The sequence below is a fragment of the Stegostoma tigrinum genome, chromosome 7, assembly GCF_030684315.1.
Source record: "Stegostoma tigrinum isolate sSteTig4 chromosome 7, sSteTig4.hap1, whole genome shotgun sequence".
In the NCBI taxonomy this organism is placed as follows: domain Eukaryota; kingdom Metazoa; phylum Chordata; class Chondrichthyes; order Orectolobiformes; family Stegostomatidae; genus Stegostoma; species Stegostoma tigrinum.
The window spans coordinates 4435958-4463869 of record NC_081360.1 but is presented as its reverse complement, the minus strand read 5'-3'; the positions used below and the strand labels follow the sequence as shown (position 1 = coordinate 4463869).

Here is a 27912-nt window from a genome sequence, read left to right as displayed (position 1 = left end):
CCTCTCACCCATCCCATCCTCCCTCCCCAAGCCGCACCTCCATCTCCTACCTACTAACCTCATCCCACCTCCTTGACCTGTCTGTCTTCCCTGGACTGACCTATCCCCTCCCTACCTCCCCACCTATACTCTCTCCACCTATCTTCTTTTCTCTCCATCTTCGGTCCGCCTCCCCCTCTCTCCCTATTTATTCCAGAACCCTCACCCCATCCCCCTCTCTGATGAAGGGTCTAGGCCCGAAACGTCAGCTTTTGTGCTCCTGAGATGCTGCTGGGCCTGCTGTGTTCATCCAGCCTTACATTTTATTATCTTGGATTCTCCAGCATCTGCAGTTCCCATTATCACTTGTGCTACTGCCCTTGCCCCTTCCCATCACTCACAACAGTGTGAACGGGTTCCGCTTGTCTTCAATTTTCATCCCATCAGCCTCCATATTCAAAGGATCATTTTCTGCCATTTCAGACAACTTCAGCAGAACGCCACCCACAAACACATCTTCCCCTCACTCCCCCTGTCTGCATGTCACAGGGATCATTCCCTCTGGAACATCCTAGTACATTCCATAACCACCAACAACATCCCTCTCTCCATGGCACCTTTCCATGTAAACATAGAAGGTGCAATATCTGTCTCTTCACACTCTCCCTGCTCACCAACCAACAGCCTAAACATTCTTTCCAGGAGAAGCAGCATGTTACCTGTACCTCCTCTAATCTTGTAAATGTATTCGCTGCAACCAATGTGGCCCACTCTACTTTGAAGAAACCAAATGCAGACTGGGTGACCACTTTGCGGAACACCTCCAGTCTGTGCACAAGCATGATCCCGACCTTCCCATAGCCAGTCATTTGAACATAGTGTCCTGCTTGCATGCCCACTTGTCTGTCCTCGGCATGCTGCAGTGCTCCAATGAATCACAGCGCAAACTGGGGGAATGACATTTCATCTTCAGATTTGGCACTTTACAGCTTTCTGGACTTAATATTGAGTTCAGCATTTTTAAAATTGTGAACTATTTCTTCCCTTACTTTTAGCTTGTTACCACGTCCTCCCTCCTCCCATCCCAGTTATTATCCTTTCAAGTCTGACTGGAGACACGCCATTGTTCTATCGTTCTCACATTCCGAACAGTTAATCTGAATTATTAATATCCTTTCTCCACCAACACCCTACACCCACTAGTCCCACATCCATCACCCCCACTTCCCAAACAAAAGCATAAATATTGTTCCCTCCATACTTCACTTCAGCTCTGATGAAGTCACCTAGACTCGAAATGTAAACTTGCTCTATCTCGATGGATGCTGTCTGACCCACTGTGATCTCCAACAATGGTTTTCCTCAGTACAGATTCCAGCATCTGCAGTAGTTTGTTCCTGGGCTCTCTCACTATCTCTATCACTTGTCTCTCTAGCTATCAGTCTCTCACCTCTCCATCAGTATCTCATCTCCAGCTTTCAAGCTGTTTTTGCCCCTATTGCTCGCCTCTCCAACTATCACCCTTTTCTTTTCTCTCTCTCTTTCTCTCTCTCTCTGTGTAGCTCACCTCTCCAGCTCTCAGTCTCTCTCTCTCTGTCTCTGTCTCTGTCTCTCTCTCTCTCTCTTGTGTTATGGCTCACCTCTCTATCTATCAGGATCAGTCATCTCTTCAGTTATCAGGTTCATTGTCTCTCTCACTCTCTGTGGCTCACATCTTCAGTTTTCAGGCTCTGTCCCTACGGCTCACCTCTCCAATTATCATCGTCTCTCTGTCATGCATCATTAGTAGCCAGGGTGATGTGTCAGAAGCGTAGAGTACGGCTAATGCTGTGCTGTTACTCCTGCAAAGAAAAGACAGGGAACTGCAGACCTGAGATCAGTGGTAGGTAAGTTATTGGAGGGGAACCTGCGAGACACGATCTACATATATTTGGAAAGGCAAGGACTGATTAGGGATAGCGAGCATGATTTTGTGCATGGAAAATCGTGTCTCACAAACTTGATTAAGTTTTATGAAGAAGTAACCAAGAAAACAGATGAGGGAAAAGAGGTATACATTGTCTACATGGACTTTAGCAAGGCCTTTGACAATGTTCCGCATGGTAGACTGGTAGGTAAGGTTAGATCACATGGGATCCATGGAAAGCCAAACAATTGGATACAAAATTGGCTTGACAGTAGGAGACAGAGTGTGGCAGCACAGAAATGTTGTTCATACTGGAGGCCCATGACCAGTGGTATGCCACAGAGGATCAGTGCTGTCTTCATTGTTGTTTATCACTTATGTAAATGATTTGGATGAGAATATAGGAGGCATGGTTAGTAAGTTTGTGGATGACACAAAAATTGGTTGGTATAGTGGACAGTGAAGAAGGTTATATAAGGGTACAATGGGATCTCGATCAACTGGGTCAATGGACTTCTCTATCTCTTTCACACGGTGGATCACATCTCCAGCTATCAGACTTTCTGTCCCTTTCACTCACCATTCCAGCTATCAAGCTTTCTTTCTTGCTCTATGGTGCACTTTTCCAGATATCATTCTCTCTTTATGGCTTGGCTCTCTCCAGCTATCTGGTTTTCTCTCTCTCTATGGTTCACCTTTCTGAGGCTCTTCCTCTCTTTATATATCACACTTCTCCATTTATCAAGCACTTTCCTTTTCTCTTTCTATGGCTTGCCTCCAAATATCTGTTCACGTCTCCTGATATCCAAGTCTCTAGCTCTATCACTCATGTCTCTCTCTACAGTTCACATCACCAGCTATCAGGCTCTTCTTTTTCTCTCCCTCTCTCTATATGGCTTACCTCTGTAGGTATCAGGCTCACTCTGTCTCTTTCTCTCTCATTTACCTTTCCACTACAGCTTACTTCCTCAACTATCAGACCCTCTCTCTTTTTTTAGTTCACCTGTTCAATTATCAGGATCTCAATCTCTCTCTTTATATCACTAACTCTCCAGCTAGCAGACTGTCTGCCTCAGGGTCACCTGTCCAGCTGTTAGACTCTCTCTCTCTTTCTCCTCTTTCTGTCTCTCTCTCTCTCTCTATGGCTGATGGCATTAGATACAAAGTTCTCTCTCTCTATCATTCATGTCTCCAGCTATCAAGCTCTCGCTTTCTGCTGCTCATCTCTCCAGCCATCAGCTACTCTCTCCCTGTGTCACTCACCTATTCAGCTATCAGCTTCTCTGTCTATATATATCATTCATCTCTCAAGGTATCAGGCTCTCTTTCTGTGGCTCACCTGTTCACTAATCAGTCTCTTTCTTTCTTATGACCCTCTCTCCAGCTGTTAGGTATGCTGTTCCTATATGGCTCACCTCTTCAGATATCAGACCCTTTCGGTTATGCACAATGCCCCAGCTAGCAATGCCAATGGACACGATCTGTTGTTTCTTGGATCGGCTGGTCATCTTACAGTGTCGCACTGACTCTCCAACATGCTTCATTACACCAGCAAAGGTACCTCCTGTGATAATCCATGCTCCTGGGAGAGAAACAGAGGGGTAAACGTCAAGGCTCACAGAATCTGTTATATATAGTCATGTTTTAGATGAAGGTGCTGAATCTAAAATCTACAAACGTGCAGATGACACAAAGGTGAGTGGATGGGTGAAGAGTGAGGATCATGAAGAGATGTTGAAATGTGATTGTGACAAGTTGAGTGACTGTCCAAATGCATGGCAGGTAATGTGGATAAAATGTAAGGTTACCTACTTTGGGAGCAATAACAGGAAAATGGATTTTTATCTGAATGGCTGTAAATTGTGAGAGGTACATATGCAACGAGATCTTGGTTTCTCTGTACACCAGTTGCTGGAAGTAAGTGTGCAGGTGTAGCAGGCAGTGAAGAGGCAAGCAATATGTTGTACTTCATTGTGAGAGGATTTGATCACAGGAGGAGGAATGTCTTGCTGCAATTATACAGAGTTTTGATGAGACCACACCTGGAGTATTCTGCACAGTTTTTGTCTCTTTATAGAATCACAGAATCCCCATCTGAGCCATGGAGTGAATGCAGCAATGGTTTACCACACTGATTTCTGATGATGTGTGAAGAGAGACAGCTCAGTTAGAAATAAAAACAAAGTTTCTGGAAAAGCTCAGCAGGCCCGGCGGCATCTGTGAAGAAGAAAAACAGAGTTAACATTTCGTGTCTGATGACCCTTCCTCAGAACTGGTGGTGGCAGGGAAAACATCAGTTTATATGCAGAAGATAGGGAAGTGGGCAGGGTAGGGAGTAAACGATAGGATAGAGCCCGAAGAGAGAGAAAGACAGTTGGACTGATAAAAAGAGTTACCAACGATCAGACTGGCAGGGTGAATAGTTGTTAATGGGGACTGTTAGTGATTAACAACAGGGAGTGTGTAATGGCAGGCTATGTGGTAACAAGGCCTGGTGTGTGGGGTAGGGGGCTGGGACATGGGAGCATTTAGGCCCAAAAATTATTGAAATCAATATTGAGTCTGGAGGGCTGTAGGGTCCCCAAACAGAAAGTGATGTATTGTTCCTCCAGCTTGCATTGGGCTTGTGAGAACACTGCAGCAAGTCAGAGATGGAGATGGTGGCCAGGGTGCAGGGTAGTGTGTTGAAATGGCAGGCAACTGGGTCTTTTTTGCGAGCAGAACGTAGATATTCTGCGAACTTGTCGCCAAGCCTACACCTTGTTACCACATAGCCTACCATTACACATCCCCTGTTGTTAATCACGAACAGTCCCCATTAACAACTATTCACCCTCCCAGCCTGATCATTAGCAACTCCTTTGTCTATCCAACTGTCTTTCTCTCTCTTTTGGCTCTATCCTATTGTTTACTCCCTACCACGCCTACTTCCCTATTTTCTGCATATAAACTGATGTTTTCCCTGCCACTACCAGTTCTGAGGAAGGGTCACGTGACCCGAAACATTAACTATGTTTTTTTCCTTCACAGATGCTCCCAGACCTACTGAGCTTTTCCAGCAACTTTGTTTTTGTTCCTGATTTACAGCATCCACAGTTTTTTCGGTTTTTATCTAGCTCAGTCAGGACTGTATTTACTGGAGTTTAGAAGAATGAGGGGGATCTCATAGAAACCTAAAAATTCAAACAGGTCCAGACAGTATAAACACAGGAAGCATCGTCCCCCAGTGGCTGGGGAATCCAGAACATGAGGTCACAGCTCTAAGATATAGGCTAGGCCATTTCGACTGAGATGAGTAGAAATTCCTTGACCTAGTGAGTGATGAAACCAAAACACTGAATGTTTTCCAGTAGGAAACAGATATAATTCTAAAGGAAAAATGGATCATAAGATATGAGGAAAAAGTGGGAGCCAGGTATTGAATTGGATGATCATACTGAATGGGAGTGCAGTCTCAAAGGGCTGAATGGTGTTCTCCTGCTCCTATTTTCTATGTCTCTACATTTCTAAAACAACAAGGAAGGAAATGGCAAAATAACATATAAATAATATCAAAGTGAAAAGTACCTCCGAAATGAAGACTGTGAAATGGAATCACAAAACATTCCACAGACATATTAAAGACACAGGGAAGAGATTTGGTGACACCATTATACTTGTGCATTAGGAATTGCTTTGTCCTACAGAATTTAAGAATTGCTAAACAAAGAAAGAGATGACATTGATGCTTTTCATCTTGCAACATCAGGACTGAAACACAAGAAAACTAATTTTAGTATGTATCCAGCAGGAGAAGACGCGACTGATTGCTCACTGACTTGTGCACTGAAGTATATCAAGGTTATAGATGAGATGATATTAGGAAGTGTTGATAACACTGAAGGACCCTGAGAAAATAAACAAAGACTTGAATAATCTGCAGGATGTTTTGAAATGGCAAATGAATGTCAACACTGATAACTGGTTAAAGAGGCCGTGCTTTCTATGAAATTGCAAGTGGTGTGGAGGATGAGAGGGTTTCAGGGATATAGGTTCAATAATCATTATCTCAGAACATAGACTAACAAACTTATAACAGTGTAAATAACGCAATGGCATTCATTTCTAAAGAAACAGAATCAAGAGCAGACATAGGTTTAAAGTCATGCATGATCCGAATTGCAGCAACAGAGTTTCATGCCCAATTCTGGTTCACACATTACAAATCAGAAAGGTACAACAGAGATCTAGAAAGGCCTTAATACAACTGATAACTTCTAAAATCATCAGGAACATGTTTAAAAATGATGGTTGTGTCACACCTGTCGATTGAGCCACTTTAATTAGGCCTCTCCGGAACATGACTCTCAGGCCTGGCTTCAAGTGAAAGTTCTTTGCCCCTCCAGTTACAGAAATGAGAAGATGCGGAGGGGTTAGTCCCCAGTACTCAGTCATAAGATGGTAGAGTGTTGCTGGAGCAGTGTCATTTGAGACTCGGGCGTACTGAAAATAAGAGTTGGGCACAAGTGTTATTCATGTCACAGGTCGTTAATCCTGGTAGCCTCGATTTCAGGAGGATTCATCAAATGACACCAACTGCAATGATCGCACCCTCTGATTACTGGTCACTCAGCGCATCTATCACCATGACCTACCACTGGCCATAAGAGAATGAGAAGACTCTGTCAGGCAATTATAGACTTCCAGTCAAATAGGCTTTTTTCTAATCTCCAGTTTTGCTTCATACTTGATTGTTGTCATGGCCATTAATAAGGGGCTAACTTTCAAGTTAATTTTCTATTAATTGGCAGAGGGCGAAGCAGAGTTACATCTGCAGTTATCTTATTGAATGGCATTCCAGGCTTGAGGGCCTGATTGGTTTATACCTGCTCAACTTTGGGTGGCACTGTGGCTCAGTGGTTAGCACTGCGCCTCAGCACCAGGGACCCAGGTTCGATTCTAGCCTCGGGTGACTGTCTGTGTGGAATTTGCACATTCTCCCCGTGTCTGCGTGGGTTTCCTCCAGGTGCTCTGGTTTCCTCCCACAGTCCAAAGATGTGCAGGCTAGATGGATTGGCCATGCTAAATTGCCCATCGTGTTCAGGGGTGTGTGGGTTATAGGGGGATGGGTCTGGGTGAGATGCTTCAGGGGGTCATGTGGATGTTGGGCTGAAAGGCCAGTTTCCACACTGTAGGGAATCTAATCTAATTTTTGTGTGCATATTTGTAACACTCTTCTAACAGGAGGTCATGCACTCTGAGAATGTAGAAGCAGACAAAATCACCTGATTCCATCAGCAGCTTAGCTTTGCAAAGCTCAGTGGGACCCACAAAACAACTCACTCATTGTCACAAAGTGATGTGCACATTGTAAGCAAACTGTAAAAAGATGATGGAGATGGTCCACTAATTTGTGTTGGAGGATGAGTGAGTATGAGGATCCTGAAATCTCTGCTGGGTTGGATGTAGATAGGTCAGAAGCTCATACAGTGTGGAACAAAGACCCTTTGGTCCAAACAGCCCATGCTGAACATAATCCCAAACTAAATTAGCCCCACCTGCCTGCTCCTGGTCTATATCCTGCCAAACCTTTCCTATTCATGTATCTATCCAAATGTCTTTTAAAAGTTGTAATTGTACCCACATTCACCACTTCCTCAGGAAGTTCATTCTACGTGTGAATCAGCGTCTGTGTAAAAAAATTGCCTCTTATGTCTTCATTAAACCTCCTGTCACCTTAATAATCCCTTAAAAATACGAAGTACTGGTGGAGGTTAGATAGACCTTAGATTTAGGGGAAAAGTCCAGCACTACATCATGGGCTGAAGGGCCTGTACTGTACTGTACTGTTCTATGTTCCATGTTCTATCACCCATTCTGGGGAAAAGACAACTCGATTTATACCTCTCGTTATTTTATAAATTTCTATCAGGTTGCCTCTCAATCTCCTGTGCTCCAGTGAAAAAATTCAAAACCTAACCTGCCTTTCTTTATAACTTAAATCTTCCATATGTAGCAACATCTTGGTAAATCTCTTCTGAACCTTCTCCAGCTTTGTAGTATTCATCTTATAACTGGGTGACCAGAATTGTCCACAACAGAGAAGATGGTAAAAGGGGCGGAGGTGTGGCATTTTTGGTCAAGGACGGTATTACAGTTGCAGAAAGGATGTTTGGGGACTCGCCAACTGAGGTAGTATGGGCTGAGGTTAGAAAAAGAAAAGGAGAGGTCACCCTGTTGGGAGTTTTCTATAGGCCTCCGAATAGTTCCTGAGATGTAGAGGAAAAGATAGCAAAGATGATTCTCGATAGAAGTGACAGAGACAGGGTAGTTGTCATGGGGGACTTCACCTTTCCAAATATTGACTGGGAACACTATCGTTCGAGTACGATAGATGGGTCAGTTTTTGTTCAGTGTGTGCAGGAGGGCTTCCTGACACAGTATGTAGGTAGACCAACAAGGGGCGAAGCCACATTAGATTTGGTACTGGGTAATGAGCCTGGCCAGGTGTTAGATTTGGAAGTAGGTGAGCACTTTGGTGATAGTGATCACAATTCTGTTATGTTTACTTCAGTGATGGAAAGGTATATACCACTGGGCAAGAGTTATAGCTGGGGCAAAGGCAATTACAATGAGATTAGGCAAGATTTAGGGAGCATAGGATGGGGAAAGAAACTGCAGGGGATGGGCACATTAGAAATGTGGAGCTTATTCAAGGAAAAGCTCCTTTGTGTCCTAGATAAGTATGTACCTGTCAGGCAGGGAGGAAGCTGTAGAGTACGGGAGCTGTGGTTTACGAAGGAGGAGGAATCTCTCTTCAAGAGGAAGAAGAAGGCTTAAGTTAGGATGAGATGTGAAGGCTCAGTTAGGGCACTTGAGGGCTACGAGGTAGCCAGGAAAGACCTAAAGAGAGAGCTCAGAAGAGCCAGGAAGAGACATGAGAAGTTGTTGGCGGATAGGATCAGGGTAAACCCTAAGGCTTTCTATAGGTATTTAAGGAATAAAAGAATGACGAAACTAAGATTAGGCCCAATCAAGGATAGTAGTAGTAAGTTGTGTGTGGAGTCAGATGAGATAGGTGAAGTGCTAAATGAATATTTTTCAACAGTATTCACTCTGGAAAATGACAATGTTGTTGAGGAGAATACTGAGATACAAGCTACTAGACTGGGTGGGATTGAAGTTCACAAGGAAGAGGTATTAGAAATCCTTCAGAGGGTGAAGATAGATAAGTCCCCTGGGCCAGATGGGATTTATCCTCGGGTCCTCTAGGAAGCCAGGGAGGAGATTGCCGAGCCTTTGACATTGATCTTTAAATCGTCATTGTCTACAGGAATAGCGCCAGATGACTGGAGGATAGCAAATGTGGTTCCCCTGTTCAAGAAGGGGAGTAGAGACAACCCTGGTAATTATAGACCAGTGAGCCTTACCTCAGTTGTTAGTAAAGTGTTGGAAAAGGTTATAAGGGATAGGATTTATAATCATCTGGAAAAGAATTAATTGATTAGGGATAGTCAGCACAGTTTTGTGAAGGGAAGGTTGTGTCTCACAAACCTTATTGAGTTCTTTGAGAAGGTGACCAAACAGGTAGATGAGAGTAAACCGGTTGATGTGGTGTATATAGATTTCAGCAAGACGTTTGATAAGGTTCCCCACAATAGGCTGTTGTACAAAATGTGGAGGAATGGAATTGTGGGAGATATAGCAGTTTGGATCAGAAATTAGCTTGTTGAAAGAAGACAGAGGGTGGTAGTTGATGGGAAATGTTCATCGTGGAGACCAGTTACTAGTGGTGTACCGCAAGGGTTGGTGTTGTGTCCACTGCTGTTTGTCATTTTTATAAATGACCTGGATGAGGACGTAGAAGGATGGGTTAGTAAATTTGCAGACGACACTATGGTCGGTGGAGTTGTGGATAGTGACGAAGGATACTGTAGGTTGCAGAGAGACATAGATAAGCTGCAGAGCTGGGCTGAGAGGTGGCAAATGGAGTTTAATGCAGACAAGTGTGAGGTGATGCACTTTGGTAGGAGTAACCAGAAGGCAAAGTACTTGGCTTATGGTAAGATTCTTACTAGTGTAGATGAGCAGAGAGATCTTGGTGTCCATGTACACAGATCCTTGAAAGATGTCACCCAGGTTGACAGGGCTGTTAAGAAGGCATACAGTGTTTTAGCTTTTATTAATAGAGGGATCGAGTTCCGGAACCAAGAGGTTATGGCGAAGCTGTACAAAACTCTGGTGCGGCCGCACTTGGGAGTATTGTGTACAGTTCTGGTCACCGCATTATAAGAGGGATGTGGAAGCTTTGGAAAGGGTGCAGAGGAGATTTACTAGGATGTTGCCTGGTATGGAGGGAAGCCCTTATGAGAAAAGGCTGAGGGACTTGAGCCTGTTTTCATTAGAGAGAAGAAGGTTGAGAGATGACTTAATTGAAACATATAAAATAATCAGAGGGTTAGGATTGGGTGGCTAGGGAGAGCCTTTTTCCTAGGATGGTGACGGCGAGCACGAGGGGGCATAGCTTTAAATTGAGGGGTGAAAGATATTGGACAGATGTCAGAGACAGATGTCTTTACTCAGAGAGTAGTAAGGGAATGGAACGCTTTGCCTACAATGGTAGTAGATTCGCCAACTTTAAGTACGTTTAAGTCGTCATTGGATAAGCATATGGACGTACATGGAATAGTGTAGGTTAGATGGGCTTGAGATCGGCATGACAGGTCGGCATAACATCGAGGGCCAAAGGGCCTGTACTGTGCTGTAATGTTCTATGTTCTAATTTTCTATGTTCTAATACTCCAGAAGAGGCCTTATCAATGTCCTGTACAATTTTCACATGACTGCCCAACTCATATACTCAATAGACTGAGCTATGAAAGCAAGCGTGCCAAAGGCCTTTTTAACTATCTTGTCTATGTGTGACACAAATTTTGAAGAACCATTGTTCCCCCTGTTCTACATCACTACCCAAGGGATACCATTAATTACATAAGCCCTACCCTTGTTTGTTGTACCAAAACACAATATTTCAAATTTAGCCAAATTGAAGTCCATCTGCCATTTTTCAGCCCATTGACCTATTTGATCAAGATCCCTTGGTATTCTTAGAAAACATTCTTTACTGTCTATTATGCCACCAATTTTGGTGTCGTCCACAAAATTTCTAACTTTGGCTCATTCGTGCTCATTATTTTCACGAATGGCAAAGAAAAGAGGACCCAGAACCAATCCCTGTGTAACACTGCTGGTCACAAGCATCTAGGCCAAAAAGAAGCCCTCTACCATTACTCTCTGTCTCCTGCCATTAAGTCAAATATTTCTGTTAGGGGCCCCACAATTTCCTCCCTAACTTGTCAGTGTCCTGGTATATACTCGATCAGGTCCTGGAAATTAATCTGCTTTTATGTCTTTTAAGATCCCCAGTACACCCTCTTCTGTAATGTGAACTATTTTCAAAGCATCAATATTTATTTCCCTGAATTCTCTAGCCTTGATTTCTTTTTCATGATGTGGTTTTGGAATGGCCTGGACGAAGTCAGATGGCATATGACACCAGGGTATAGTCCAACAGGTTTATTTGAAATCACAAGCTTTCAGACCATAGCCCCTTTGTCACGTGAAGTCAGATACAGAATTTATAGTCAGAGAGATCCAGGCAGAGAGATCAAAAGATCAAAAAATGGTGTGAGTGTTGAATAATAAGTCTCTGCAAGTGATCAAAAGTGTCAGACAGTGTGAGTTAAGTGTCAACCCCTAAATAGCAAGTGAAGGGATGACTGTAATCCAATTAAATGAGATACAGAGATAATTACAAAAAAACTAAAAAATAAGGTGGTATGGAGATAAACCAATGACTGGAATAGCATGATAGATATCAGAGTCACAACATCACTTCCAGTTTCCCTTCACAATGGAGTGTATGTGGAAGTCATGGTAGAGCGCAGGAAAAATGGGGAATTCCTAACAAAAGTACACAGGAAAGCCACACACACTGACCAAGTACTGAAATTCCACAGCAACCACCTCAACACACATAAACAAAGTTGTGTGAGAACATTATTTAAACTGCCAACAACACATTGCAGCAGATAAGAGCTACGCTGAGAAGGAGAGTATCTCTTCCCAGTATTCAAAGACAATGGATACCCAAAAAAAAACTGGGTCAGAAGATGCCTTTAACACAAACAACAACAGGAAGATACTACATGCCCTTACACACTCATCACGCTACCTTACATCAGGAACACACCTGAACTGGCCACAAGACTCTTACAACTACTAGGCATCAGAGCAACACACAAACCCACATCAACCCGTCCACAGATAACAAAGTGTGAAGCTGGATGAACACAGCAGGTCAAGTAGCATCTCAGGAGCACAAAAGCTGATGTTTTGGGCCTAGACCCTTCATCAGAGGGCCTCTGATGAAGGGTCTAGCCCGAAACGTCAGCTTTTATGCTCCTGAGATGCTGCTTGTCCTGCTGTGTTCATCCAGCTTCACACTTTGTTATCTTGGATTCTCCAGCATCTGCTGTTCCCATTATCACTGATACAATTTCAACCCTACCATAGCTGGTTCATACATGAGATTCCCTGCAGAGACTGTGACAAACACTACCTCGGACAAACAGGAAGGAAATTAACAACAAGGGTACACGAACATCAAATGGCTACAAAAGGACACAACCAATACTCACTCATCTCTATCCATATGGATAAGGAGAACCACAAATTTGACTGGGACAACACCAAGATCCTGGGACTAGCAAAGCAGAGGCAAGCACAGGAATTCCTAGAAGCCTGGTACTCCATGAAGAAAGCCATTAACAAACACATAGAGCTCAACCCCATTTACACTCCACTGCAAAGGAAAGCTGGAAGTGAGGTAATCCAGTTCAATGCACTCTAGAGTTTAAATACCAGGTGATAAAACACAACAGCATTTCACCAGAGCTGCATTGATGATGCTACCCAGCAGGGTAATGAAACATCCACAGAAAAACAATGGTGAGCCAATGAACCACAATGTGGATGAGTCTTAATTGTCCTCTGAAATGACCTTGCAGACTAATCAGTTCAAGGGTAATTAAGGGTAGGAAACAAATGCTATATTGTAGTGTCACCTACATTCCATGACAGACTAAGATAACTCTACATTTGTTGGAGTCAAACCTTGCATACAAGAGCATGTACGTGGTTGTTGGAGGTCAGTCCAGGACATCTCTGTGGTAGTTCCTCAGATCCAACCATCTTCAGTTACTTCACCAATGACTTTCCCTCCATGATAAGGTCTGAAGTGGGGATGTTCACCAATCATAGATTTTACAGAATAGTTACAGTACAAAGAGAAGTTGTCTATCCTATTGAGTCTGTGCTGGCTCACTGAAGGAGGAATTTAATTTGAGCCCTTTCCTCTAACCTGCGCATTCTCCCCTTTCTAATAATGATTCAATTCCGTCACGAAAGTCTCAATTGAAATGTGTCCACTGCACTCACATGCAGTAAATTTCAGATGATAATCTCTCTGACTGCATGAAAACATTTCTCTTCATGTCACCATTGCTACTTCAGATAAGTTAACTCTGCTCCCCGCTTCTGATTAACTAAATAGAACATAGAACATAGAACAGTACAGCACAGAACAGGCCCTTCAGCCCACAATGTTGTGCCAACCATTGATCCTCATGTATGCACCCTCAAATTTCTGTGACCATATACATGTCCAGCAGTCTCTTAAATGACCCCAATGACCTTGCTTCCACAACTGCTGCTGGCAACGCATTCCATGCTCCCACAACTGTGCTCCCCGCTTCATTATCCTTCCACTAACGGAAACAATTTCTCCACATACACTCTGTCTAGGCCCCCCATGCTATTAAACACTTAATTCAAATTGCTTCTCCACCTTCTCTTCTTGAAGGAAAACAAGCCCAATATCTCTGATCTATCTATGCAACTGAACTTCCTCAGTACTAGAACCACTCAACTTTTTTTCTACTTGTCTCTAATGCTGTCTCACTCTTTGGCCACATAGTGTTCATTACTCCTCAGATACCAAAGCATTCCACGTCCAAATGCAGCAAGATCTGGGCAATATCCAGGTTTGGGCTGGCAAGTAAGATTCGCAGCACACAAATGTCAGGCAACTGCCAACTTCAAACAAGAAAGAATCTAAACTTCACGTCTTGCTATTCAGTGGCATTACCATCACCGGGGGTTACCATTGACCAGAAACTGAACCAGACTCATTATATAAGTGCAGTGACTACAAGAGCAGGCCATGGGGCTTGGAATACCGCAGTGAGTAACTCAGTTCTTGACACCCCAAACCACAAGGCACGAGTCAGGAATATGATGGAATACTCCCACTTGTCTGGATGGGCGCAGCTCCAACAACACTCAGGAAGCTCAACACCATTCAGGACAGAGCAGCTCTACTTGATTGGTAAATATTCACTCCCTCCACCACTGATGCTCAGGAGTGGCAGTAATTGCCATCTACAAGATGCACTGTAGAAATTCTCCATGGATCCTTAGACAGCATTTCCAAACCTGCAATGGCAGAGCCCTCATGGATTAGGGGTTGTTGAAGGCCTGTGAGCAAACACCTTTCATTTATGCAACGAATCAACTCCAAGGTCTTTTAAAGCTATCCCTGCCTGGCAGATGCTCAGCTCAGCGACTCACTGCAGTCCTGCTTCTAAGTCTGACCTGATGGCTTGCAGGAACATAGAACATAGAACATAGAACAGTACAGCACAGAACAGGCCCTTCAGCCCACAATGTTGTGCCGACCATTGATCCTCATGTATGCACCCTCAAATTTCTGTGACCATATGCATGTCCAGCAGTCTCTTAAATGACCCCAATGACCTTGCTTCCACAACTGCTGCTGGCAACGCATTCCACGCTCTCACAACTTTCTGTGAGAAGAACCTGCCTCTGACATCCCCTCTATACTTTCCTCCAACCAGCTTAAATCTATGACCCCCCATGCTAGCCATTTCTGCCCTGGGAAATAGTCTCTGGCTATCAACTCTATCCATGCCTCTCATTATCTTGTATACCTCAATTAGGTCCCCTCTCCTCCTCCTTTTCTCCAATGAAAAGAGATTGAGCTCAGTCAACCTCTCTTCATAAGATAAGCCCTCCAGCCCAGGCAGCATCCTGGTAAACCTCCTCTGAACCCTCTCCAAAGCATCCACATCTTTCCTATAATAGGGCGACCAGAACTGGACGCAGTATTCCAAGTGCGGTCTAACCAAAGTTTTATAGAGCTGCAACAAGATCTCATGACTCTTAAACTCAATCCCCCTGTTAATGAAAGCCAAAACACCATATGCTTTCTTAACAACCCTGTCCACTTCGGTGGCCATTTTAAGGGATCTATGTATCTGCACACCAAGATCCCTCTGTTCCTCCACACTGCCAAGAATCCTATCCTTAATCCTGTACTTGGCTTTCAAATTCGATCTTCCAAAATGCATCACCTCGCATTTATCCTGGTTGAACTCCGTCTGCCACCTCTCAGCCCATCTCCGCATCCTGTCAATGTCCCGCTGCAGCCTACAACAGCCCTCTATACTGTCAACGACACCTCCGACCTTTGTGTCATCTGCAAACTTGCTGACCAATCCTTCAATCCCCTCATCCAAGTCATTAATAAAAATTACAAACAGTAGAGGCCCAAGGACAGAGCCCTGTGGAACACCACTCACCACTGACTTCCAGGCAGAATATTTTCCTTCTACTACCACTCGCTGTCTTCTGTTGGCCAGCCAATTCTGTATCCAGGCAGCTAAGTTCCCCTGTATCCCATTCCTCCTGACCTTCTGAATGAGACTACCATGGGGAACCTTATCAAATGCCTTACTGAAGTCCAACAGAAGGAAGTCTGTGTATTCAAGTTATAACAAAATCTCCACTGTCGTTGAATGACATTTCAAAGCTCAGAGAACCAAAAGTTCCTGGTATTTTTCTGAGGACACTGATTGACCAGTTATTTTCACACTTTAACCTGCTTTCCCCTCCCATCACAGATAGCCACTCTTCCAGGGCACTTAACATCCTATTCAAGTGGTTTAAATAGGTCTAATGGGCAGGATATGAGTGCCAATAGGACAGAATGATGTGGCAGTATCGGTGTTGGATTGGGGTGGACAAGGTCAAAATTCAGACATTACCTGACGAAGGAGCATTGTTCAGAAAACATGTGATTTCAAATAAACCTGTTGGACCATAACCTGGTGTCATGTGACTTCTGAATAGAAAGGAAGATTGACAGCTAACCTTCTAAACTGAAGTGAAAGTGGGACATGGTTAGGATGGATTCACAAACCTTTGCAGTCTTCTGCCCTTGACCTTTAAATGCTATGTCTCCAAATGCATCAGTTGGAACTTGCTGGCAGTGTTTCAAGGCATTCCAGCTCTCACTGTGTAAATGGCCCAGGTTAATGGCTTCCTCACTGTGATGTTCCTTGGGGTACCCACACTCACATACTGACCTTTGAAGAGAAAAACAAACTGTATCAAATCCCCGAGTCATAGTTTGGAGCAGGTTCACCATTCCCAGGCCTAGTCCCCAAAACAAATAGTATCCATCCAGCATAAACAGAAGTTGCTGGAAAAGCTCAGCAGGTCTGGCAGCATAGAATTCATAGATTCAGAGAATCCCTGCAGTGTGGAAATAGGCCATTCAGCCCAACAAGTCCACACTGCCCCTCTGAAGAGCATCCCACCCAGACTCATTTCCTACCCCTTGCATTTCCCGTGTCTAACCCATCTAACCTAAACATCCCTGGACACTACAGGCAATTTAGCATGGCCAGTCCTCCTACCCTGCACATCTTTGGACCGTGGGAAGAAACCGGCGCACCCGGAAAATACCCAAGTAGACATGGGGAAAGCATAAAAAGTCCACACAGACAGTTGCTTGAGGGTGGAATTGAACCCTGGTGCTGTGATGCAGCAGTGCTAACCACTGAGCCTCTGCACCTCCATCTGTGAAGAAAAACAACAGTTAATGTTTCGGTCCACTGACCCTTCCTCAGAACTCAGTTAACCCGAAACCCAACTCTGATATTTCTTCACAGATGCTGCCAGACCTGATGAAATTTTCCAGCAACTTCTGTTTTTATTCCTGATTTACAGCATCTGCAGCTCTTTTGGTTTTTATTTAGCATGAATCAATCCTATTGTTTCCTGTCTTCACCCTGGTTAGCTCATGGCACCTCTAACTCTTCATGCATCTCTCCAGGAAGCTCAAGTTAACTCCCATGGCAGGGCCCAAGTTGTTGTTCATTGCAGGCTGCCCTGATTTTTGTTCCAAAAGTCTGGCTGAATGAGTTCTAAGTCCTTTGAGAGCTGATGCTACTTAAATTGCAGAAAAGTACAGATGGTGGAATCTGAAATGAAAGTGGGAAATGCTGGACGAAAACTCATTAGATCAGACAGTGTTTGTATGGAGAAAAACAGAACAAATGTTTCAGGGCTATGACATTTTGTCAAAACTGAGAAAAGTTAGAAATTCAATAGGTTTGCACACAATGGCTATGTATGAGGCGGCTAGTACCTGAAGGGATGAACTGGCGCAATGAAATAAGCTTTGCACATTGGGATTCTCCTGGTAGAAACTAACCAGTTAGTTCAAGTGGTTCAGACATTATGTATAAGAATGTTTCAGTTGCAGTAACCCGAACTTATACTTAAATTGAACTGATGTCTCATCTTGTACCACTAATATAATTGTAGCTGACAATTAGGTAATATGTTCTAGTGAACATCTTCTAGTGAAAAGGAAGAAGGTAGCTTACATAAGGTGGAGGAAGCTAGGGTCAAGTTCAGCTAGAGAGGATTACATGCAGGCAAGGAAGGAGCTCAAAAATGGTCTGAGGAGAGCCAGGAGGGGGCACGAGAAAGGCTTGGCAGAAGGAATCCGGGAAAACACAAAGGCATTTTACACTTACGTGAGGAATAAGAGAATGGTCAAAGAAAGAGTAGGGCCGATCAGGGATAGCATAGGGAACTTGTGTGTGGAGCCTGAGGAGGTAGGGGAAGCCCTAAATGAGTTTTTTGCTTCTGTCTTTACGAAAGAAACGACCTGTGTAGTGAATGAAACCTTTGAAGAGCAGGTGTGCATGCTGGAATGGATAGAGATAGAGGAAGCTGATGTACTGAAAATTTTGTCAAACATTAAGATTGACAAGTCGCCAGGCCCGGATCAGATTTGTCCTCGGCTGCTTTGGGAAGCGAGAAATGCAATTGCTTCGCCACTTGCGAAGATCTTTGCATCCTCGCTCTCCACTGGAGTCGTACCTGAGGACTGGAGAGAGGCAAATGTAATTCCTCTCTTCAAGAAAGGAAATAGGGAAATCCCCGGCAATTATAGACCGGTAAGTCTCACGTCTGTCGTCTGCAAGGTGTTAGAAAGGATTCTGAGGGATAAGATTTATGACCATCTGGAAGAGCATGGCTTGATCAAATACAGTCAACACGGCTTTGTGAGGGGTAGGTCATGCCTTACAAACCTTATCGAGTTTTTTGAGGATGTGACTAGTAAGGTTGATGAGGGTCAAGCTGTGGATGTGGTGTATATGGACTTCAGTAAGGCATTTGATAAGGTTCCCCATGGAAGGCTCATTCAGAAGGTCAGGAGGAATGGGATACAGGGGAACTTAGCTGCTTGGATACAGAATTGGCTGGCCAACAGAAGACAGCGAGTGGTAGTAGAAGGAAAATATTCTGCCTGGAAGTCAGTGGTGAGTGGGGTTCCACAGGGCTCTGTCCTTGGGCCTCTACTGTTTGTAATTTTTATTAATGACTTGGACGAGGGAATTGAAGGATGGGTCAGCAAGTTTGCAGACGACACAAAGGTCGGAGGTGTCGTTGACAGTGTAGAGGGCTGTTGTAGGCTGCAGCGGGACATTGAAAGGATGCAGAGATGGGCTGAGAGGTGGCAGATGGAGTTCAACCTGGATAAATGCGAGGTGATGCATTTTGGAAGGTCGAATTTGAAAGCTGAGTACAGGATTAAGGATAGGATTCTTGGCAGCGTGGAGGAACAGAGGGATCTTGGTGTGCAGATACATAGATCCCTTAAAATGGCCACCCAAGTGGACAGGGTTGTTAAGAAAGCATATGGTGTTTTGGCTTTCATTAACAGGGGGATTGAGTTTAAGAGTCGTGAGATCTTGTTGCAGCTCTATAAAACTTTGGTTAGACCGCACTTGGAATACTGCGTCCAGTTCTGGGCGCCCTATTATAGGAAAGATGTGGATGCTTTGGAGAGGGTTCAGAGGAGGTTTACCAGGATGCTGCCTGGACTGGAGGGCTTATCTTATGAAGAGAGGTTGACTGAGCTCGGTCTCTTTTCATTGGAGAAAAGGAGGAGGAGAGGGGACCTAATTGAGGTATACAAGATAATGAGAGGCATAGATAGAGTCGATAGCCAGAGACTATTTCCCAGGGCAGAAATGGCTAGCACGAGGGGTCATAGTTTTAAGCTGGTTGGTGGAAAGTATAGAGGGGATGTCAGAGGCAGGTTCTTTACGCAGAGAGTTGTGAGAGCATGGAATGCGTTGCCAGCAGCAGTTGTGGAAGCAAGGTCATTGGGGTCATTTAAGAGACTGCTGGACATGCATATGGTCACAGAAATTTGAGGGTGCATCCATGAGGATCAATGGTCGGCACAACATTGTGGGCTGAAGGGCCTGTTCTGTGCTGTACTGTTCTATGTTCTATGTTCTGTTCTATGTTCTATGTTATAAACTCATTGTGTTTCCAAAGACTGAGCCTACCTTCTGCCTGAGACTTCAGGTGGGCGTCCTTCCTGGCTCAATATCAGTAACTTAGACTAACACCAGCCAGAAGGGTTGGTGATTATGAATCTATACAAAATATCCCACTTGGTTTCTGTGATCAGCTAAAGATCCATATAACTATACCATTATGATGGTGAACAATGATGGGGATTTTGTTACTTGTTAGAGGTGGGCCAAGGACAAGAGGAAGTTCTTGGAAAGAAGGTCTGTGGGTGCAAGGCGGGAGAGATTGAATGACAGAAAACCTAGCCTTCCAGAGTAAAAGGGAGTGGAGATTGGGCAAGTCAGGAAACAAAGGGATATGTTTTCTTTCTGAAAATCAGGTGCATTTCATCTCCCGTGTATACATAATATTCAGCAACCAACATCATCATCTGTCATAAAAACCTATTTGTTTCACTAATATCCTTCAGGGAAAGAAATCTGTCATCCTTACTGGCCTAGATGCAATTTCAGACCCACAGCAATGAATACTGTCTCACGAATGTATAAAAAAAAGACCATTTTCTGATACTGCAGAAAGATACCAAACACGGAAGCCTGTCACTTTAAAAAAAATTTAAAAGGATTTGAGTTTGTTAAGCATCCAAACACCAGGGCTTTATGCGACCAACTCTATTTATGATTCGGTCCATAGGGAAACATTGGAGAGGGTTATGCCCGTGTGAGGAGGCAGTGCTGGGGCAGTGCAGGTAGTGAATTAGGCCACAGGTGCTGCTGAATGAGGCAGTGTTTGTTAGCTTTGTGACTTCAGTTTCTTACTGTTTACCAGAAGAAGTATCACAGATGTCCTTATACTATGGGCAATTTTGAATGGTCAGTCCACCTTACCTGCACATCTTTGTACTGTGGGAGGAAACAGGAACACCTGGAAGAGGCCCATTGAGACATGGGGAGAGTGTGTGGACTCCACACAGACAGTTGTCCGAAGATGGAGTTGAGCCCACATCCCTGGCACTGTGGGGCAGCAGTGCTGTCTACTGAGCCACCATGCTTTCCCTACAATCATGAGGCACGTGGATAGGGAAAATTGTCAAGGTCTTTCCTGAGGGTAAGGGACTCCAAAACTGGAGGGCAGAAGTGAAAGATTTAAAAGGGACCAAAGGGACAACACTTTCACACAGAGGGTGCAATGTGTATGGAATGAGCTGCCAGACAAGGTGATGGAGGCTGATACAATTACAACATTTAAAATGCATCTGGATGGGTATACAAATAGAAAGGATTTAGAAGGATATGCTGGCAAGTGAGACCAGATTAATTTAGGATATCAGGTCGGCATGGATGAGCTGGGCTGAAGGGTTTGTTTCTGTCTTGTACATCTCTGAAACTCTATGATTTTATGTGTGGAAGGAGGCCATTTGGTCCATTGTGCTTGCACAAGCTCATGAAGTGAGGATTATTGCTTAGTGCCAATTTCCTTTCTCCCTCATCCTTGCACATTATTTTTATCCAAATAAACATCCAATGCCTTCTTGAAAGCCTCAGGAGTTGTAGAGATTTTACAGCAGAGAAAGAAGCCCTTCACTCCATCATGTTCACAGTAGTCATCAAACATCTATCTAAGAAAAAAATGCAAGAAAGTGAATGTGTGGAATTCAGATGAACCATGATCCTACTGAATGATGGATTAGGCTTGACAGTCCAAACGGCCTACTCCTGTTCCTATTTCTAATGGTCTTATGGTATATACTAATGCCATTTCTAACACTTAGCCTATAGTCTTGCAGAAATTTCCCTAATCGACCTGTTCAGAGACGTTATGATATACCTTTGGAGCAGGTGGGACTTGGTTCAGAGGTAGAGAAACCACCACAATGCTACAAAAGCACTCCAGAGGGAATGCATGGGTAAACAGCCTACAGACACAAATACACTGGAAGGTGAAGGTCACCAGCCTCAGAAACTGGATCTTCCTCATCATGTAGTTTGTGTAGGAACGGAAAAGGAAAGCAGGAGACAGCAGAGAAGAGCTATCCAAGGACAGGGGGTGCTCTGTGGATCATGCAGGTGAGATGCCTGCTACTGTGCAGAAGAGAGACCACAGTAGTCAATAGAAGATTATAATATCCTTGATGAGAAAGGGGAAAGGAGTCTCTACCTTCAGCTGTTGGATGCAAAGATGTTTACAGTCAGTGTTTCTCTAAGGAGACAAGTACATCCCTGCATGGAAACTGGCTGGGAGATGATTTCAAATTGTGTTTGTGCTCAATCTGTGCCTGCTGCTCTCAAGGTAATGGATACTTTGAATTTTTATGCAATGGGATAATTCCTAGCATCATTCTGAGAGCTCTGCAGAACCTCATAAGTCTCAGCATACCAATGAATCAAGGTAAGGGTTGAAGTAATGTTTGAAGGGAAAATAAATTAATTCCACATCAACATGTAAAAGGCTAGTCTGCCTGAGAGAAAAAATAAAGCCGGATCTTTTCTATTCACTTGTGGTATGTGAGTGTCGCTGGCTGGCCAGCAATTACTGCCCATCCCTAATTGCTCTTGAGAAGGTGGTAGTGAGCTGCCTTCATGAAAACCTGCAATCTATGTGCAGTAGGTGGAACCACAATGCCCTGAGGGTAGGAATCCCTCAGCATGTGATCATTGGGGACAGCTGGAGTCTCCATGAATCCAAAAACTTTCCACTCCATCAGTGTGCATTGAGCTCATGTGGGTCTGTATGAGAGGACTATGCAGGTGGGTGCCAGCTATCCTGGAATTAGTCATGACCCGCGTATCCTTGTGCACTCCCAGGTGCCAGGGATCTCTGGTCCACCAGAACAACTGGAGGGAGATAAAGATTACCCATTGAAGATTTGGCACAGGGCATTTGCATTAGCTTACCTTAAAAGCCAATTGAGATACTCATCAGGAATATTCCAGCTGTGGAGGTCCGGACATACACTGGGCAGCACGGTGGCTCAGTGGTTAGCACTGCAGCCTCACAGCACCAGGGACCCAGGTTCAATTCCAGCCTCGGGCAACTGTCTGTGTGGAGTTTGCACATTCTCCCTGTGTCTATGTGGGTTTTCTCTGGGTGCTCCAGTTTCCTCCCACAGTCCAAAGATGTGCAGGCTAGGTGGATTGGCCATGCTAAATTGCCCATAGTGTTCAGGGTTGTGTGAGTTAAAGGGGGATGGGCCTGGGTGGGATGCTCCAAGGGGCAGTGTGGACTTGTTGTGCTGAAGGGCCTGTTTCCACACTGTAGGAAATCTAATCATAAAGCTGCTTGCTCCTTTTCAGTAAAGTAGGCTCTTTGACTCCTTTTGTACTACACCACCCTTGTACATAGTAGGTTCTCAAATACAGGATAACAAGTGTGAAGCTGGATGAACACAGCAGGCCAAGCAGCATCTCAGGAGCACAAAAGCTGACGTTTCGGGCCTAGACCCTTCATCAGCTGTGTTCATCCAGCTTCACACTTTGTTACCTTGGATCCTCCAGCATCTGCAGTTCCCATTATCTCTGATCACAAGGTTCTCAAATACAGCTTGCAAGTGTAATGTTTCTCTCTCATTCTTGACTGGTGTCTTATTTTATCCTCTGATATTTAATACCATCAGAATTTTCAGGAATCTCATTTTACTGCTACATTCATGAGTGAGTTTGGTTTTATTGACAATTCAGCTTCTTTCAGTTACTTATTGCAAATGTGACACCATAAATGACCAGATTATTTTGGATCATACCACTTTGTAGGTGTTAGAGGAGAAGACAGATGCTAATGAGTATTTTGAGTTTGTGGATCTGTAAATAGTGCTGCACATAGCTATCATTGCATCAGTGCAGTGATATTTCAGTAAGCCCACAGAAACAACTTAATGCAGGATAAAGGCTGAGATTTTGTTTTGATGGTCTGATCTGTGAGTGGAATTAATTAACCTGTTGTATATCATGTCATCAATGACCACACTGGAAATGAGTCAACCACTTTTCAAGTCATCCTGAGTTGAATATCAAGGTGAAAACTAGAACTTTGAGTATGTGATGAAGCTTGTGATTTATCTGTTCCAGATCCAGTCAACATAATCGTTCACTTCTCTGTCTTACCCAGCAGTCTGTCTCTCAGAAAAATAGGTGCACTCCTTTTTCCTGATGTTGTCACGAATCCATTTTCTGAACTGGTCCTGAAGCAGATAAACAGATGAATAAATTAAGTTCTGATTATGGGTTTCTAATGGAAAAGAGTCCATTCAGGGTCTTAATTCTGTTTGTTTGAATGTTGACGGATCTGTTTCTTAAATTCAGCTGCCTCCTTTTTTAAATATGCTTTTGTAATGCCTACTTACTAACAAATAATCCTATGAGACCATAAAAAAGAGGAACAGAATGAGGCTGTTCAATCCCTTGAGAATCCACTGTGACTCAATATGATGATGGCTGACCCAACATTCCTCAGGTTCACTTTCTTGCCCTTTCCCCATCACCCTTGATTCTCCTACTGATGAAAAGTTATTTATCTCAGCCTTACATATATGCAAGACCTCTGCCTGCACAGCTTTCTGTAGTAAGCAGTTACTCACAACCCTATGAGAGAAGAAGTTCCTCTTCACATCAGTCTTAAATTAGTGCTCCTTTATTCTGAGATTATGTCCTCTGGTCCTAGATCTCCCACAAACAGAAACACCATCTTCGCATTTACCCTGTTAATCCCCTTAAAAATCCTGTTTATTTTCAATGAGATCACCTCTCATTCTTCTAAATCCCAGTGAGTAGAAGTCCATTAAGACATTCCTTCCATACCAGGGAGCATCTAGTGAACCTTTTATGAAGTGCCTCCAATAAAATTATATTCCTCCTTGAATAAGGGAACGAAAACTGCTCACAGGACTCTAAATATGGTTGGAGGTCAGTTATCTCAGTTGGTTTGACAGCCAGTTTGTGATGCTTAACAGTCTGGGTTCAATGTCTACACTAGCTGAATTTACCATGAAGAATTCTCCTTCTCAACCTCTCCCTTCACCGGAGGCATGGTGATCCTTAGGGTGGCGTGGAGATATATTGGTCAGTACTGCTGCCTCAAGTACCAGGGACCTGGGTTTGATTCCAGCCTTGGGTGACTATCTGGGTGGAGTTTGCACATTCTCCCCATGGTTGTGTGGGTTCAGATTAGGTGGATTAGCCATGCTAAATTGTCCTGCAGTGTCCATGGATGTGCAGCATTGCACATTGCAACCATTATAAATTTGCGGTTATGGGGATAGGGTGTGGCATACTTTGGAGTGTCAGTTCAGATTCGATAGGTGAAATGGCCTCAATATGCACTGTAAAGATTCTATATTTTTCTATGATAACATTATCTAATGAGAGAGCAGCTTTTTGGTAAGTAAGACTACGGTATCTTTATCTTTAGATGTGGTGTCACTGGCACTTTGTACAGTTACAGAGTATACAGTAGAACAGTACAAACCATCTTGAAATAAAGGCCAACATAGAACATAGAGCAGTACAGCACAATACAGGCCCTTCGGTCCATGATGTTGAGCCGATTTATTATCCTGCTCAAAGATCAAACTACCTTGCATACCGTATATTTTACTATCATCTGTGTTATATCTAACAGTCAATTGTATGTCCCTTATGTATCTGACTCCACTACCACGGTGGGCAGCACATTCCACGCACCCACCACTCTCTGTGCAAAGAGCCTACCTCTGACATCTCCCCTATACCTTCCCTCAATCACCTTAAAAATTGTGCCACTTCGTAAGAGTCATTTCCACCCTGGGAATAAGTCTCTGGGTATCCAATCTATCTATGCCTCTCATCATCTTGTATACCTCTATCTAATCACCTCTCATCCTTCTTTGCTCCAACAAGAAAAGCCCTAGCTCCCTCAACCTTTCCTCATAGGACTTGACCTCCAGTCCAGGCAGCATCCTGGTAATTCCATTAGCCTTCCTGATTACCGACTGCACTTCGGTGCATAAGTATCCCCAGGTTCCCTACCTACGTCCGTGACACCACCCACGCTCTCTACCTCCTCCAGAACTTACAATTCCCCAGTCCCAACACCTTATTTTCACTCTGGACATCAGGTCCCTATACACCTGCATTCCCCATGCGGATGGCCTAAAAGCTTTCCGCTTCTTCCTGTCCCGCAGACCCGAACAGTCCCCCTCCACTGACACCCTCATCCACTTAGCCAAACTCGTCCTCAACCTCAACAACTTCTCCTTTAATTCCTCCCACTTCCTACAGACAAAGTGGGCGGCCATGGGTACCCGCATGGGCCCAAGATATGCCTGCCTCTTTGTAGTGTACGTGGAACAATCCCTATTCCAAAGTTACACTGGCCCTATCTCCCATCTCTTCCTCCGTTTCATTGATGACTGTTTCGGCGCCGCCTCGTGTTCCCATGAGGAGCTTGAACAGTTCATCCACTTCACTAACACCTTCCACCCAAACCTTAAGTTTACCTGGACCATCTTTGATACCGCTCTGTCCTTCCTTGAACTCTCTGTCTCCATCTCTGGCATCCACCTGGAAACTGATATCCATTTTAAACTAACTGACTCCCACAACTACCTAGAATATTCTTCCTCTCATCCACCTTCCTGTAAAAGTGCCATCTCCTATTCCCAATTCCTTCGCCTCCGCTATATCTGCTTCCAAGATGAGGCATTCCACTCCCGAACATCCCAGATGTCCTCTTTTTTCAAAAACTGCAACTTCCCCTCCAAAGTGATCAAAACTGGCCTCGACCGTGTCTTCCGCATTTCCCGCAACTCTTCCCTCACACCCCCTATTCACAGTAATAACCAAAACAGAATCCCCCTTGTCCTCACGTACCACTTGACCAACCTCCAAATCCAAATCTGACATTTCCGTCATCTGCAATCCGACCCCACCACCAAAGACATTTTTTGCTCCCCACCCTTATGTGCTTTCCGGAGGGTCCACTCTCTCCATGACTCCCTTGTCCACTCCACACTCCACTCCAGCCCCACCACCCCCGGCACTTTTCCCTGCAACCGAAGCAAGTGTTACACCTGCCCCTGTACCTCTCCCCCTCACCCCCATCCCAGGCCAGGGAAGACTTTTCACATCAAACAGTTTTTCACCTGGACATCTGTCAATGTTATATACCCTATCCGCTGTTCCCGTTGTGGCCTCCTCTACATCCAGTAAACCAAACGGAGGCTTGGGGGCCACTTTGCAGAACACCTATGGTCTGTTCGCAACAAACAGCTCCACTTCCCAGTCACGAACCATTTCAACTAGCCCCACTCCCCTACTCCTCAGGCAATATGTCCATCCTAGGCCTCCTGCATTGCCACAATGACACCTCCCGAAAAATGCAGGAACAGCATCTCATATTTCGCTTGGGAACTCTGCAGCCCAAAAGTATCAATGTTGACTTCAAAAGCTTCAAAGTCCCCCACCCCGGCCACATCCCAAAACCAGCCCAGCTAGTCCTTGCCTCCCTAACCATTCCTCCCACCTCAAGTCCCATCCCCACCCCCACCCTCTACCCACTAACGTCATCCCGCACACCCCCCACCCCCAACCTATCTGTCCTCCCTGGACTGACCTATCCCTCCCTAACTCTCCACGTGCATTCACCTTCAATGGCTATAACCTCGCCTCTTTGACCTGTCTGTCTCCTCTCAGCCTATCTTCTCCTTTATCCATCTTCTATCTGCCTCCCCCTGCCTCCCTATTTATTTCAGAATCCCCTTCCCCTCCCCCATTTCTGAAGAAGTGTCCCGACCCGAAACATCAAGCTTTCCTGCTCTTCTGATGCTGCTTGGCCTGGTGTGTTCATCCAGCTTCACACCATGTTATCCCCAAGTCTTTTTTTTTTGTGTTGCAGCTTTCTGCAGTTTCTCTGCACTTAAATATTACTGCTATTTTATTCTTCATTCCAAAATATACAACTTCAAATTTTCTCCCATCGTACTCTGTTTGCCAACTTTTTGTCCACTTACTTAATCTTCCAATATCTCTCGTAAATTGCTTATATTCTTTCCTGGTTTCAATGTGTGCTGTTGAACTCCGTATGCTATCAGCAGCTGCAAAATTTTATTGTCTGGGAGTGTTTGATGGGGTCATTTTAAAGGAAGTTTTACTCTGGGTCTAACCCTGTGCATATTCAGTCCTGGGAGTGTTTGATGGAGTCAGTGTAGTGAGAGTTTTACTCTCTATCTAACCCTATGCTATGCTTTCTGTGAAGGAGTTTGGCTGGAAAGTGAAGGAGAATCTTTGCAGTGTGTCTCACTGTTTGTTTTG

General features: G+C 44.3%; 1 protein-coding gene across 12 annotated transcripts in view; it reads right to left on the bottom strand.

The window, feature by feature from the left end:
* Positions 1-27912, bottom strand: part of trpm2 (transient receptor potential cation channel, subfamily M, member 2) — a 230666-nt gene that overhangs the window by 163154 nt on the left and 39600 nt on the right. For all 12 annotated transcript variants that reach the window (XM_059647003.1, XM_059647008.1, XM_059647009.1 and 9 more), the window contains 4 exons: positions 23731-23807; positions 16206-16371; positions 6187-6367; positions 3301-3467 (listed from right to left, as the gene is read on the bottom strand). In XM_059647003.1, the coding sequence (XP_059502986.1) occupies positions 3301-3467; positions 6187-6367; positions 16206-16371; positions 23731-23807 (591 nt within the window). The remainder of the gene's footprint in view (positions 1-3300; positions 3468-6186; positions 6368-16205; positions 16372-23730; positions 23808-27912) is intronic.